At 38.3% G+C, this 14,076-nt stretch overlaps 1 protein-coding gene across 1 annotated transcript in view; it reads right to left on the bottom strand.

Annotated features, from left to right (window-relative positions):
- The window catches only part of LOC307157610 (uncharacterized protein), a 178,346-nt gene that overhangs the window by 123,858 nt on the left and 40,412 nt on the right, over positions 1-14,076 (bottom strand). The window contains exons 2-5 of the mRNA XM_079869539.1: positions 2,923-3,207; positions 2,730-2,822; positions 1,108-1,357; positions 298-673 (exon numbers count right to left, since the gene is read on the bottom strand). Coding sequence (XP_079725665.1) covers positions 298-673; positions 1,108-1,357; positions 2,730-2,822; positions 2,923-3,187 — 984 coding nt within the window. The 5' untranslated portion in view covers positions 3,188-3,207. The remainder of the gene's footprint in view (positions 1-297; positions 674-1,107; positions 1,358-2,729; positions 2,823-2,922; positions 3,208-14,076) is intronic.

The following is a 14,076-nucleotide window of genomic DNA, read 5'->3' as shown; positions in this document are numbered from 1 at the left end:
GCTCTAGCTCGAAGATTTTGTATAGAAGCATGACTTTTTTTTGAGTCGGGGATGAAGTATGACATGTCTGCCAACTAGTGGAGGGGAGGTTGAACGAAATTTGACACCCTATTTGACAAAATCGGCCGTTTTATTCAGTGCCGCATCTTGTCGAGTAAACTCGACCGTGGCGCCCAGAGGGTTAACATGTTTATAAATAACTGAAAAAAGCACAAATGTCAGAGCATGTCAGAACATCTCCAGGGCCCAGAAAACCCCTCATGAAAATAGGAGAGCCTGTCCAAAGGCAGAGTTTGCCAGAATCCCACCGTCACTGGTCCTGCCGTACCCCCCAACATCGATCACCCGGAAGCGATACTTCGCATCCACAACTGCAAGCAGAACGATGGAGAACGTTCCCTTGTAGTTGTGGAACTGGGATCCTGAGTTGGGGGGTGCCTTGATCACCACATGCTTCCCATCCACCGCTCCAACGCACAGAGGGAAGTTCCACCGCTCCTGAAATCCCTCTGCGATGGGCCTCCAGTCTTCGGTGGTGGGCACAGCTATGTAGTCCTCCACAAGGCAGTCCCAGATGGCAGTCACTACCTGGGCGACGATCTGGCACACAGTGGAGACACCAACCCGGTAGCTGGACGCTATCGTCCTGAATGAGTCCCCAGTGGCAAGAAACCTGGAAAACATTGTTATAAATATTATTACAAGTACACTTGTAGTTACTTATTAAACTATACAATCAACAGGTATACTATTAAATGGTTTATGGTATATTAAAATGCCAATAATCAAGCACTACATATAGACAATAATCAAGCACTACATATTGCTTACAGATAGAGATATTTAATTTCTAGGTTAATGTCTAGGTTATAGCAGTTAACTCAGTATCACTAGAAAGATTACTGTGTTTATACAGAGAAACATGACAGTATCACGTCTGCCAAGAGAATAATTTCTAGGTTAATGTCTAGGTTATAGCAGTTAACTCAGTATCAATAGATAGAGCGCCAACAGTGGTATCTGTACCACAGTTTAAAAAAAAACATTGATAGCATATGTTAGCATATTGAATATACTGTATTTAAAATATCATATACATTTACTAACCGAAGACAGATGGACAGGCGCTCCGCAGCCGGGATAGAGCACCTGTAGTTGGTGTCCTGGAAGGTAATCCTCGCTCCGATGCGGGACAGCAGGTCATCGAACTGGACGCGGGACAGGCTGAAGTACCGCTGAAAGCGGCCGTCATCCAGACGCAGCTCCTGGAGCAAATGATGAAACTCGCCGAACTGGGTTCGCCTCCGAAGGGTCTGGTGGACCCAAATACGGCGACGATGATCCCTACGCCGCTGTTCTGCTCTCCAGAGCAAATACAGAGCGGTGACTCTCTCGATAAATGACCGATCAACAACAGACATCTTGTAAAAAGATGGCCACCAACGGGGTTCGAAACTTTTGCCTCTGACGTGCGTGATGCGCGTAAATTTCGCTTCAAACTTTTGTTTTTATGTGCGTCAATTTCGCTCTTGACGCGCGAATGTACACAAAGTGGTCAAGCGTATAACTAGACGCGGCAGGCACGAATTTGACGCGCTATTCGCGTCCGGTGTGAACGCACAGACGCTCTGGCTACATTCATTTAAAATTAATCATTGCAGTTGGTGCTATGTGAAGCGTCTGTCACACTGTGATTGGTTATGTCGCTGTCAGTCGAGTAGTATCGCCCATAGATATCTATGGTATCGCCTGCTCCATATCCTATCAACCAATCACAGCGTATCTCGGATGAAAACGCCTCTTTAGTGACCCTGCTCTGTACGCAGCTGCAGAGCAGTTCTTTTAATTCTGTTCGTTCTGAAGAATTAACCGCAATAGTGAGTCAACAAATCTCATTTTTACTGTGTGGACTTGTGTGACAGAGTCCTGCGCGGGTTTGGGTAGCCTACCCGCAAATTTTGCTCAAACAGGTGCGGGTCGGGTCGGACACGGGGGAAACACAGGTCTAAACACGGGTTTAAAACAATCACGTGCAAACGTAAAATATATGCACATTTTTAGGAACACATCTACAAAAATATGCCTGTATTTCAAGTTAATAAAATAATTTAAAATCAATCCACATCAGTTTATTTGTGCCCACGCCCTCCCAGGAGTCTCTAGTCTATACCTACTTTCACTTTTAAAAAGTCATCATAACTGCGCGCGAGATCTGAAACTGAAGAAAACAATGTTGTGAAAGGCTTTGCTGCATGCATTTTCGTGTTGGATAGCCGCAAATGTGGAACTTTATCGCGGAGGAAGCACGCAGATAACTGTTACTGTGGTAACAAACCAAGCAGTTCTATAGAACAGTATTTTTCTAATTTAACACTGTTAAGTGTCGACCGCTGTCCATTTCCTAAGGTTCTGAAATGCAAACATTTTTTTTTTTTTTTAAAGGGCATGCGCCCATGAGCACCCACGGAGGAAAACATAAATCGGCGCCTATGGTATTAGGGTTAGGTTGGGGTTATTGCAATGACCCTGCGTATGTAGAAGTTGCATGTAGAAGTTTTAATTCAGGGTTTAAGACTCTTGTAAACCATTTAACCATTCGTAAAAATGACTAGACAGTCTGTTCTAATAAATGTACTTGAATAAGATCTGCTGCTGTTCTTCTTGGCCCTGTAATTGTTGCTTGCTGTTATATTTTTTCTTGTTTCCATGTACAGACAGGAATTATTTACCCCTGATCTCTTCTGAATAAGCTCCAACAGCGGCAGACGTCTTTATATTGCCTTCAGCCTGACTTGAGTCTGTGAGAGAGAGAGGATCACTCACTGGGAAACATAGGTCACACAAACACATCAGCAAGAGCAAAGAGCAAAGTTCAAGTCAAACCATTACAATGGTAAACAGTCACAGTGAATTAAATGTTACCTGTCTTGTGTTTGTTCTCCAGCTGCTCAGCCAGATTGTTCTGGTTCATCCTCTTCATGATCTTTACTGTGATCTTCACAGCTTCTTCTGGTCCAAAACATGCTACCATCGTATCCACTGTGTCTAAGATATCTGCATTCTCCATGTCTTTCTTTGTTATACACTCATGATCTTTCTCTAAGTGCCACTTAAACTTCTTCCATTTAGCTTCGTCCAGATCACTCAGTGATTTCTCAAGCAGATCTTCAACTTTAACAGACGCCATCGTCCTTCACAGATTCACAGCTGCAGGAATAAAAAAAGAAAAAGATCTGAAGTAGTTTCACTCTTAACATGTTGACCTAAGTGCTCAAATGTTATATGGATTATGAAAAGACGCTGTGATCGGATCAGGACTCTCATCCAAACTCATCTGTTAAAGGGGTGGTTGATTGCGATTTCACTTTTTTTCATTTTAAATAGTGTGTACTGTTGCTGCTGGTGTATGAACAGTATCTGCAAAGTTGCTGCGCTGAGAGTTCAACGTAAGCGGAGATATCGTCTTTTAAAAATCAGGAAGTTTAATGCCTACAAAAACGACTCGAATGGGACTACAACGAGATACTTCCCGGGTTTTAACTAACCCACATCAACCCTCCCTCCGGAATATGCAAGAAAGGGGGCATGGTCATATTTCTGCGGCTTTGTCAAAGAGGAAGAGTTATAGTGGAGAGCTGTAGCTATGCCGTCGAAAGTGTGTTATTTTCACCCAGCTGTCAGGTCTTCTGTGTTCGGGCTTCCTACGGACGCTGTAGTTCGTCAACAATGGCTAAAATTTATGTTTGATTATGTTCCTGAAAATTACAATCGTAATTTAGCTCTCTGTGCTGTGCATTTTACGGAAGACAGCTTCCAGAATCTCCACGAATTCAATGCCGGATTCAACAAGAAACTGTTACTAAAACATGAAGCAGTTCCAACTTTAAAACCAGAGGCAGCAGTTGTTGGGCCACAACCTGTAAGTAAGACTTAATAATTTTAAATGTATTTGCAGGTATAATTTCAGACGTAATAGTTTTATCAAGGACGTAAACAAATGCCAGCGCTGGCTTTAGTAGCCACTTAGTTTGTGTGTCTATGACAAACGCGTACAAACATTTTGGACCTGAATTTGTAATTATGTAGCAGCTACTAATTTTGTAAATGTATTTTCCATGTATACTTTATGACGTAATTTTTCGATTTGATCAAGAACGTAAACCAACGCTGTTTGTTTATAGTAGCCAGTTAGTTCGATGCTATTTTGTGTGTATAAGACAAACATGTATAAAGTTAAAAAAAGTATATGTTATCGATAAAACAATAACTTTAAAAAAAGGTATTACTCAGTCATGTATATTAAATGTTTAATCAGGAGAAAACCGTATCTCAAAAGCTAACAAGCAGCAGTAGCATTTTCAAGTAACAGAGTATCGAAATTCTATATAATAATAGTAGAATAGAATAGAATAGAATAATAATAATAGAAAAATTTACCATTCAGAAACGTTTAGTAAGAGCCGTGTTTGCGGAGATTCTGCTTGACTCTCTTCATTGCCGCTTTCTGGGTCTGATTCTGGCTTAAACGGATATGGCAGTACTGACACCATTATTTACATTTGACCGGAGCACATGCAACTTTCGCCCGTAAAGGTAATGGGCGTGAAGTTTCCGACAACGTGCACTACGCAGTTTAGCCAATTACAACACACCAGTCCAACTAACCAATCTGAGCCCATTTCCTGTTTCTGAGGGAGTGGTTTCACAGAATCGGGAAGTCAACCGGTCGTTCAAATGACAGAGGAGAAAGCGGCTTACAATAAAGGTGAAATTTATGAAAAATAAGGCTTTAAAAAAACAAACAAACACGAAGACATGTTATATTGCACCCCATAAACACAATCATGCAAAGAAAAAAAGGGGTCCTATAATTATAGGACCCCTTTAAAGGGGTCCTATAATGCTCCTTTATGCATGGCATCTATCTGAAACATGCTAGCAGTGAGTACCCTAGCAACCATCCAGAATACCATAGCAACGAAATAGCTACACCCTAATGTCCACCCAGGTTACCCTAACAACCAAGTCTCCTAGAAACCGCATAGCAACCACCAAGAATGCCCTAGCAACCAAATAGCCAACACCTTAGGATCAACCCTGAGTACCCTAGCAACCATCCTTAGAAACCGCATAGCAACACCCTAGCAACCACATAGCAACACACTAGCAACCACCCCAAAATCAATCTATCTATCTATCTTGTCTGTTTTTCTGATAGACTGTATTGCCTTCAAAAACGTCAAACTTTAAAGGGGTGGTTCGGGATTTTTGACATCGGACCTCATTTTTAAATCAGCCTGGTTGTTATTCATCAGTGGAGAATTTTTTTTTTAAAAATTATCCAGTCCTTATATTTGGATAGTTAGCCGATGCTAGGCTAGCGCGAGTCAATGGTATATATGTTAGCCAGCCATTAAAAACCGTTTTACCCACTCCACAGTGCACCAAATGCAAATCAATTATAACACTAGACTATCGATGCAAATGTCCGTTGAGAGAATAATGTTAGAAATCAAACTTACCTTTCATCTCAATGATCCCAAAGGAACTAGTTTCTCAGCAGCTGCGGAATTTTACTTTGCTCCGGTTAGTAATGCGGCAAAAAGTAAACACAGAACAGAAGCACAGGTAAATACACTTGCGTCATGTGTGTACTGGCTCACTCGGTTGCCTAGGTAATCAATATCACTCCGCTGCTGCTGTAGACAAGGCTTATGATTACAGGGAACAAATTATAACTAATGCCATGTGATGAAAGGTAAGTTTGATTTCTAACATTATTCTCTCAACGGACATATACATCGATAGTCTAGTGTTATAATTGATTTGCGTTTGGTGCACTGTGGAGTGGGTAAAACGGTTTTTAATGGCTGGCTAACATATATACCATTGACTCGCGCTAGCCTAGCATCGGCTAACTATCCAAATATAAGGACTGGATCTTTTTTTTTTTTTTTAATTTCTCCACTGATGAATAACAACCAGGCTGACTTAAAAATGAGGTCCGATGTCAAAAATCCTGAACCACCCCTTTAAGCATTTAAAATATCTTCAAACCTTCTGGTCAGGCTTTCTCAGGCCAACTTCAAAGTTTGTCTCGATGTAGTTTTTAAATCTAGCTTATTATCTCATCCTGTAAATGTAAATGCAAAAATGTGCTGTTTTTGTCTCTTTAAATGCAAATTAGCTGCTGCTATCAAGCTGCTATTATCAAGAAAAAAACTATGGAAAATTACTGCTTCACAACATCGTCCTGTGATGCTAAAAACCTTGAAATGGAGACATTCTCTCATCTCTAACTCATGGAGACAAACATCCCTTCAAACCACACAATCATGAGGTGTCACGATTTTTGGTTAAGTATATATGGCCTTTGACCTGAGCATCCTTAGTCTGCGTTTCTCTGTACATTTAATGTTAAAAATACCCATTACATAAAATATTTCTATCACAATACTCACAATAAAAACAAAGTGTTGTGCTTTTTGCCAAATAAAGAAAAATAAACGTGATGCGAGTTCTGCCTTCTCTCTGTCAGTGAAGTCAATTCTGAAATGCGTCCGAAAATGAACTTTAACTCAGCAAATACTCAGTTAAACAGGCATACAGACACACAGGCATGGAGCTTGAATTCTCTTCTTTTAAATGAAGTAATTCATATAAAAAACAAATATTCCCAGTTTATGTAATCTGTATGAAAAGAGAGAGATGTTAGTCGATCTCATTTCAGCTCATTATAGCTCATTAAGTGTTAACGTGAACACACCCACGGAGAGCGCGCTATTCAAACGCAAATGATCTGAGGCGATCCATGCAATCGTGTCAACGCCTACATCAGCTGGATAAAACACACTGAGTTTAATCAGACTCATGTACTTTACGAGGCTGTGTTAAACGTATTGCACCCTTATACATACAAATTCCGTTTTATTTTTTCCCAAATTCCGTTTTTTACGTTTTAATTTTTGCAAATTCCGTTTTTATTTTTGGGAATTCAGTTTTTTTTACCCTTTACTGTAATTTTAGTCGTAAAAAGAGTGTTTTTAATGTTAATGATTAAAATGTACACAAATAAAATAGGAATGACCCTAAATTTATTGAGGTAACAAACAAAATTCTCATTTTAAGAGGTGTTAAATGTGGTTTGGTTTGTTTACATTAGTGAATGTATTAGGCTAACTAACATGAACCACGAGCAATACATTTGTTACTGTATTTATTAATCTTTGTTAATCTTAGTTAACCCTAACCCTGTATTTTTAATGTTACTTCACACAGTGCATTAAGCTAACTAATGTTAACAAATACAACTTTTCATTTAAATAATGTAGGCTACTAAATGGTGAAATTAACATTAATAAAGATTAATAAATGCTGTAGAAGTGCAGTTTATTAATAGTTAATATTAACTGATCTAGTTAACTAGAGTTTAATAAATGGAACCTTATAACCTAATAACCTTAAGTGTTACCGATTTTGTTATACACCGAACCGATTCAGTGTTGGACAGATCAGTTGTTTTAACCATTCATTAAAGTGAATCGGTTCAAAGGAGTCATTAGTTCGCGAATCGGACGTATCATTAGCAGACTTGTACGCGTTGTGTGATTATCCCGGCAGTTTTAGGACATCGCACAAGATTTGTCAACACAGAAAACATTTCATTATTGGATAGGTTTTGTTTAGTTTATTGAAAGTGTTTTTTATGTCAGCTGAATGGGCGGAACGCTTTTCAGAGAAGAAGGAAAGGTAAAACAGTTTTTTTTTTTTTTGCACAATTCACACACAGCGGTAGCCTAATTCAGGAAAAAAAATATCCGAATGCTCCACGTGAAACCTCGTTCTTCCGATCTTTTACCATTGTGATTTAGATTAATAAGCGCGAGGGAGTGAGAGAGAGCAAGACAGTTTGAAGACGCGCGCGCGACCGGGCCTCTCTCTCTGCTCGTTCTTTCAGTAATATGCGATTTTCCTCAGACATACGTTTTTCTCCCACACAAAACAGAATTTTATTCCAAATATGTAAAATTCCGCGTTGACACTAGATTCCGCGTTAATTTGCCAATTCCGCGATTCCGTCATCGCGGAAATTATAGGGCCCTAATTGTATTACGGTATTGACTACCTGTATTGTTTTATTTGGAGGTATACGGTTATGTACGTGATGACGTTACGTTTTATGTCACATGCTTCTAAGTTGAGAAAACAGTGAACTGATGTTATGTTCAAGTGAAGCTTGCTAAATAAAAATCCTGCCAAGAGGATAAACAGCATTGAACAGCGTTTCGTTTGTTTTTCCTGCACGCGAGTGAGGGTGAATTGCGCACTCGGATTCTCAACAGGTTATGGGCCCAGGCACGGAAACAAACAAGCGTGAGTAAGACAGACGCGACGTATTGCGCGTTCTATGAAGCTAGCGATGAAGCTTAAACTGAAGTGACATAAGAAGAAAAGTCGGCGAAAATGGCAAACTGAGTGGTAAACAGAGCGGTAGGAGTCCTAGCAACACAATCTTTGTTTGATGGATCCGAAGATAAATATGATCTTTGGGAAACGAGATTCTTAAGCTGTTTACACACTCTAAAGTTAAAAGAGACTATTTTGCATAAGCCCACTGATGCTAACGCAGAACAGCTAGCTGAAGACCGACGGAAGAATGCTGATTGTTATGCTGAACTTGTAAGACTGATAGATGATAAAAGCCTATCACTGATAAGACATGAAGCTGCTGACGATGGCAGGAAAGCCCTTAAAATACTGAAAGAGCATTATTCAGGGAAAAGCAAGCCTTGGATAATAAATATGTACACATCCTTAACTCAGCTACGCATGGCAGACAACAAGAGTGTTACTGACTACTTGATAAGAGCAGAAAACATCATCACAGCACTGAGAGATGCAGGAGAAGCCATGAGTGATGGATTAACCATAGCAATGATTCTCCGTGGATTACCAGATTTTTTCAAACTGCTAGCCATCCACATAACACAGAATGAGGACGACGTTACGTTCACAGATTTTAAGAGAAGACTGCGGATTTATGAAGAGGCGGAGAAAATGAAAGGAACTGAATCCACAGATAATGTGATGAAGACACAGACGAGACAAGGAAAAGGTCCTGTCAGGTACCACACTAAAGAAAGAAAAGAGGAAGACACAAATGTGACATGTTACAAATGTGGAATAAAGGGACACAAAGCGAGAAAATGTTACAAGAGAGTGTGGTGCAATCATTGTAAAAATAGTACACACGCGGAGTTCCTGTGCAAGAAAAAGGGCGACCAAGATGGCGTCAGAAAGGTTACAGACGAACACGATAATGACCAAGATCATCTCTTCAAAGCTGAACACTCAGAAAAACCACAGAACAAAGTGAAGATGAAAGGCATCATGGTAGACGCTGGAGTGACATCTCATATTGTGAGCGACATCACAAAATTCAGAAGTTTTGATAGCTCATTTCAACCAGAGAACCATTCAGTGGAATTAGCCGACGGAGCGAAGTGCAGTGGAATGGCGCAACAAAGAGGAACGGCAGTGATTTATCTCATAGATGACGCTGGAAAACAGCACACTGCACAGCTACGGGACGCACTATACATGCCTTCATACCCACATGACATTTTCTCGGTAGCTAGAGCAACAAATGGAAGAGCAACAGTCATTTTCAAAAGAGGAGACAGCCACTTGATTACCAAAAACGGAAGCAGGTTTGATATCCATGAAAGTGGAAACTTGTACTATTTGCCAACACTAGAAGATGGCGTTGACCAGTGCAAAGTGTGTCATGATTTACAAACCTGGCATGAAATGAAACATTGTAACCATGAAGATGTACAGAAGCTACAAGGTGTAGTAAGAGGCATGGAGATAAGAGGAAACAAAATGAGACAGGAACAGTTATGTGAAGTGTGTACAAAAGGAAAATTCACGCAGACCAGAAACCGGGAGCCAGACAGAAAGGCAAAGAAACCTCTTGAACTGATTCACACGGATCTGGCCGGTCCCATGCCAACACAGAGCAAAGAAGGACACAGATACAGATGGTGCCCAACCAGAATGAGACTTTTACCGCCGCCGTTCCCGCGGCGGCAAAATTGGGATGTGTATTTGCTGCCTTTTACCGCTGAGTGGCGCTGTAATCACAGACTTTGAAAAGTGTCAGTTTATTCTCTTTAATGCCGTAATCTGCCGCGGCAGTAATCTGAGTTGAGGCCACAGATAAATTTAAGATAAATATTGTGGTTAAACGAATTCAAATTCATTTAATTTAAACAAAGTAGACACACGTTAACATTGTGTGCCCAGTTTTTCTATAATTTAAAAAGGCTATGTCAATAGGTTACTTGTCATTTACTTCGTGTTATTTTAATGTGTTTGTAGATTTATTAACTGAAACATAACAGTGAAATAAATTAAAATAATTTACCGTAAAATTAAAACATTTTCAGGACTTGCAGTTACTAACCGATGTTAGTCGGTTTAAGCATTATTTGTTATATTCAGAATTAGGCTTACATGTTGTTATGATTATCACTTGAATTCTTTAATAAATAATCAACCACAATGCCTATTACTACTGCCGCAGCAAAAATAAACCAGTCGAATTTCAAAGTCGTTCGCGAAATTACTATAGGCTATACCGGGCAAGTGACAGGGCAAAACAGCAGCAACTGCGGCATTTTAAAAGGTAAGTTTCCTATCTGTTTATTTAAAAAAATAAAAAAAAAACTTTTTTCATTATTTGAACAAAAATGAGACTGATTGAATATGTTAAAATATAAACAAACAAAGCAGAGAATAAAACAAACTTTTAGGGAAAAAATATAGGCCTATTATGCTCAGAATTGTTTAACATTAACGAAAGCAAAATATGTAAAAATACATTTCAAACAAAATAAAACAAAACAAATTCGTGGCCGAGTGGTAGGCTATAACTTACGTTTCAAATCCCGAACAAACATGGGCTACTCTTTTATTATTAATTTGATTTGATAGTTCTAAAATATTGCTACACCATATTGTTTTTTTTCTCCTATAGCCTATAGGCTATTAAATATTTTATATTTATAAAATAAAATTACCATTCATTTCCATTTTACATTAGGGACAATTTTTTTTTCCAACAGAATGGCTGAATTAACATCTGCATAATAATAATAATAATAATAATAATAATAATAATAAATAAATAAACAGCACAAGGTCTTGTAAAAACACTTTTTTTTTTTTTTGACACATAATTTTTTTTTTACTTTTAAAACAGAGAAAATAGTAGACCTAGGCTATTCAGACGATATCTGTGGTCAATGCATTAACAATAGACTCTCGGAGCTTCAAACGATCTGAGATCGAATCTCAGTATAGCCGACAGTGTTTATGTTTTTCCGTTCTTGATGCTTAAATATGCATCTGTTTATTAAAGTCAATCATCTTGTTTAATTATCAATTGTACATTAACATAAATTTGCTACATTCCAGTTGAGCCGCTGCACGCTATGACATATCTGATGAAGGAAGACTGTCAGCCGATTGCACCAGAAAATGAAGATGATGAAGCTCGTCTTTAATCTGCTAAATTATGTTTTTTTGTGTGTGTGAATCATTCACGAGATTGAGATGACTGACAGTAATACCCGGCCATAGCAACGGTAGACATTTTCCAAAACAGATCGAACAAATCAGAAAAATACTTTCAATACAGTATTGCTTTCAATTAAAAAATAAACAATGAAAATGTAAACTAAAAATAAAATTAATTAAGTTTGAAAACCCATCGCACATTTCAAGGTATGAATAAAGTTTCGGGACAGTTTATTTATTTAAACAGGGTTGCATCGATTCGATAGAGTTTATTCCCTTTGTGATGCAAAATAAGAAACATTTTAAATTTATTGTCAAATAAATTGCAGCTAAATTAAAAAATGAAAACGGTACAAAACGAAAAAAAGTTCAAAGCAACATAAATTAAGAACAGGCGTTTTCCTTTGCCTCTCTCGCGCTGGATATTTTTTTAGTAAGTTTGGTCTCCCTCACTGCGCGCGGCGCGGGTCTTTCTCGAAATTAAGCATTTCAGCGTAAAAAACACCATACAGCTGATAATACTGTATATGTCGCTGTGTGTCATCCACACAAATCACGAAAGAAAAAACTGTAACAAATAGCTTTTGTTCCTTTAAAGATACAACATGCCTTGCTGAATTCACCTCACAATAAAACGAGGTGGTCGCGAATTAAAGAGTTCTGTATCTGCTAAATTGAAATTGTGTGTGGAAAACCTTTAAATACAATCAATAAAACTACAATATATAATTTAATAAGATATAGGGCCTACTGTACATAGGCTATGGACTTTTGGAGATTTTGAGATTAAACCTTAAAATAACTTTGCCTTTGCCTGCTCATCAGGCTGGCTCCGATACTCTCCATATGAAAGACGGAACATTGACACCTCTGTCCTGCACCCCCACGATAAAGCAACTATTGCCTTCTCCAAACCCCCCACAGGCTAGCTGAGTTTGCAAAACAAAACAAAGAGTTTGCAGTTTGCCACTCGTCGTGGTGTGCCAAAACACTTCATTATAAACTTCAATATTTCATTCAAAACAATCTCAAAACGCTTTGTGACATTTTGAAAAGCCGTGGATGCATTACTGCCACTGGAACCATGAACGCAAATACTGGTTCTGATTTTATTGTTTGTCGTTTAAACGTCATATATATATAGCCTATATATATATATATATATATATATATATATTAACAGAACTGCTTTTGAAATTACATTGGAATTATTATAGGCTACAGAAGTAAAGTCATTGTATAATATTTGTTCCTTAGTGTAAAATGGAAATGCATGGTGATTTTATTTTGTAAATAGGCTATAAGCAAATAGACAAATCTCTCTGCATCAACAATAGACTATAAAATGCATTAATAGGCTAATATAAAAATATCAATAGTCCAGGTTAGTTCGGGATTCGATCCCGTGTCATCTAAATGATCGTAACGTAAGTTCAACCACTCGGCCACGATTCACTCGTTGCGACATGGCCTAATGTTCCAGTGTGTGTTCGCTCACACGAGCGAGAAGCGCTCTTCATTCAAATGAACGCGCCGCCGCGTTTGTCGAACACTAATTCAACATGCCAGAATAAAACCTGGTTTTAGAACAATCCATAGCGCCACTCGTCGTGGTGTGCCAAAAAATTTACAATAATTTAGTTTTATTTATTTCAGTGTTAATGTTTGAGTTAAAAAAATCCTCTACAAATTAAATTAACACAAAGTCGGCTATAAGAGTCCTTTATAGGCTAAGTAAAAAGCAAAGGGCTTACAGTCTTAACATTTAGGCTACTTTGCTTAAATTCGATATATTTATTTTCAGTAGGGCCTAATAAATTTGTAGGGATGTAATTTCAGTATGCTTTACCAATGCTATGTATTCAATTAAAGTTCCAATAGGTCTGGTCTCTATATTTCCTTCCCAGCTGACACTAATATGCAAGTGCACAACAAAAATCACAACTTGTGCTTGCTGCGAACGCAAGTTATTTAAGGTATTTCTCAACTGTACACAGTATACCCTACAGTGTGAATTCGTTACAAGGTTTCATTTAATTAATTTTTTTTCCATCTATGTTGAATATGAAAAGTGAACAGCACGAGTAAGATAGGATGCATTAGGCTATATCGAGAGATGGATATGGAGTGGGTCAGACATGATTTTGACCACTTCATTAAGTTTTGTTTAGTAGAAAACCTTTCTTTAAAGTGAATTTCGTTTTCTATAAATTGTATCTTAATTTTAACCAATTTTTCATCAACCAATTGCCTGTATTTAATAAGTAAGAGAAGCAAATATAACAGACACTAATCATGGAGGCGCCCGTGCGGTCACTTGCGTTGCACGTCAGCTGGAGCGCATCTCATCCTCCTAACTTAACGAAACTCAGCGTATGCCTCACACAGACATGATAAATACATCAAATACACAAAGCTTGAAATGTCTTCAAACGAAATAATTCAAAACGAAAAGAAAAGGCTATACTCTCTGATAATCAGATTATGTCTTTA

Source organism: Squalius cephalus (assembly GCF_949319135.1).
Source record: "Squalius cephalus genome assembly, chromosome: 4".
In the NCBI taxonomy this organism is placed as follows: Eukaryota; Metazoa; Chordata; class Actinopteri; order Cypriniformes; family Leuciscidae; genus Squalius; species Squalius cephalus.
The sequence above is the reverse complement of the archived record's forward strand: the minus strand, read 5'-3'. Positions and strand labels throughout refer to the sequence as shown.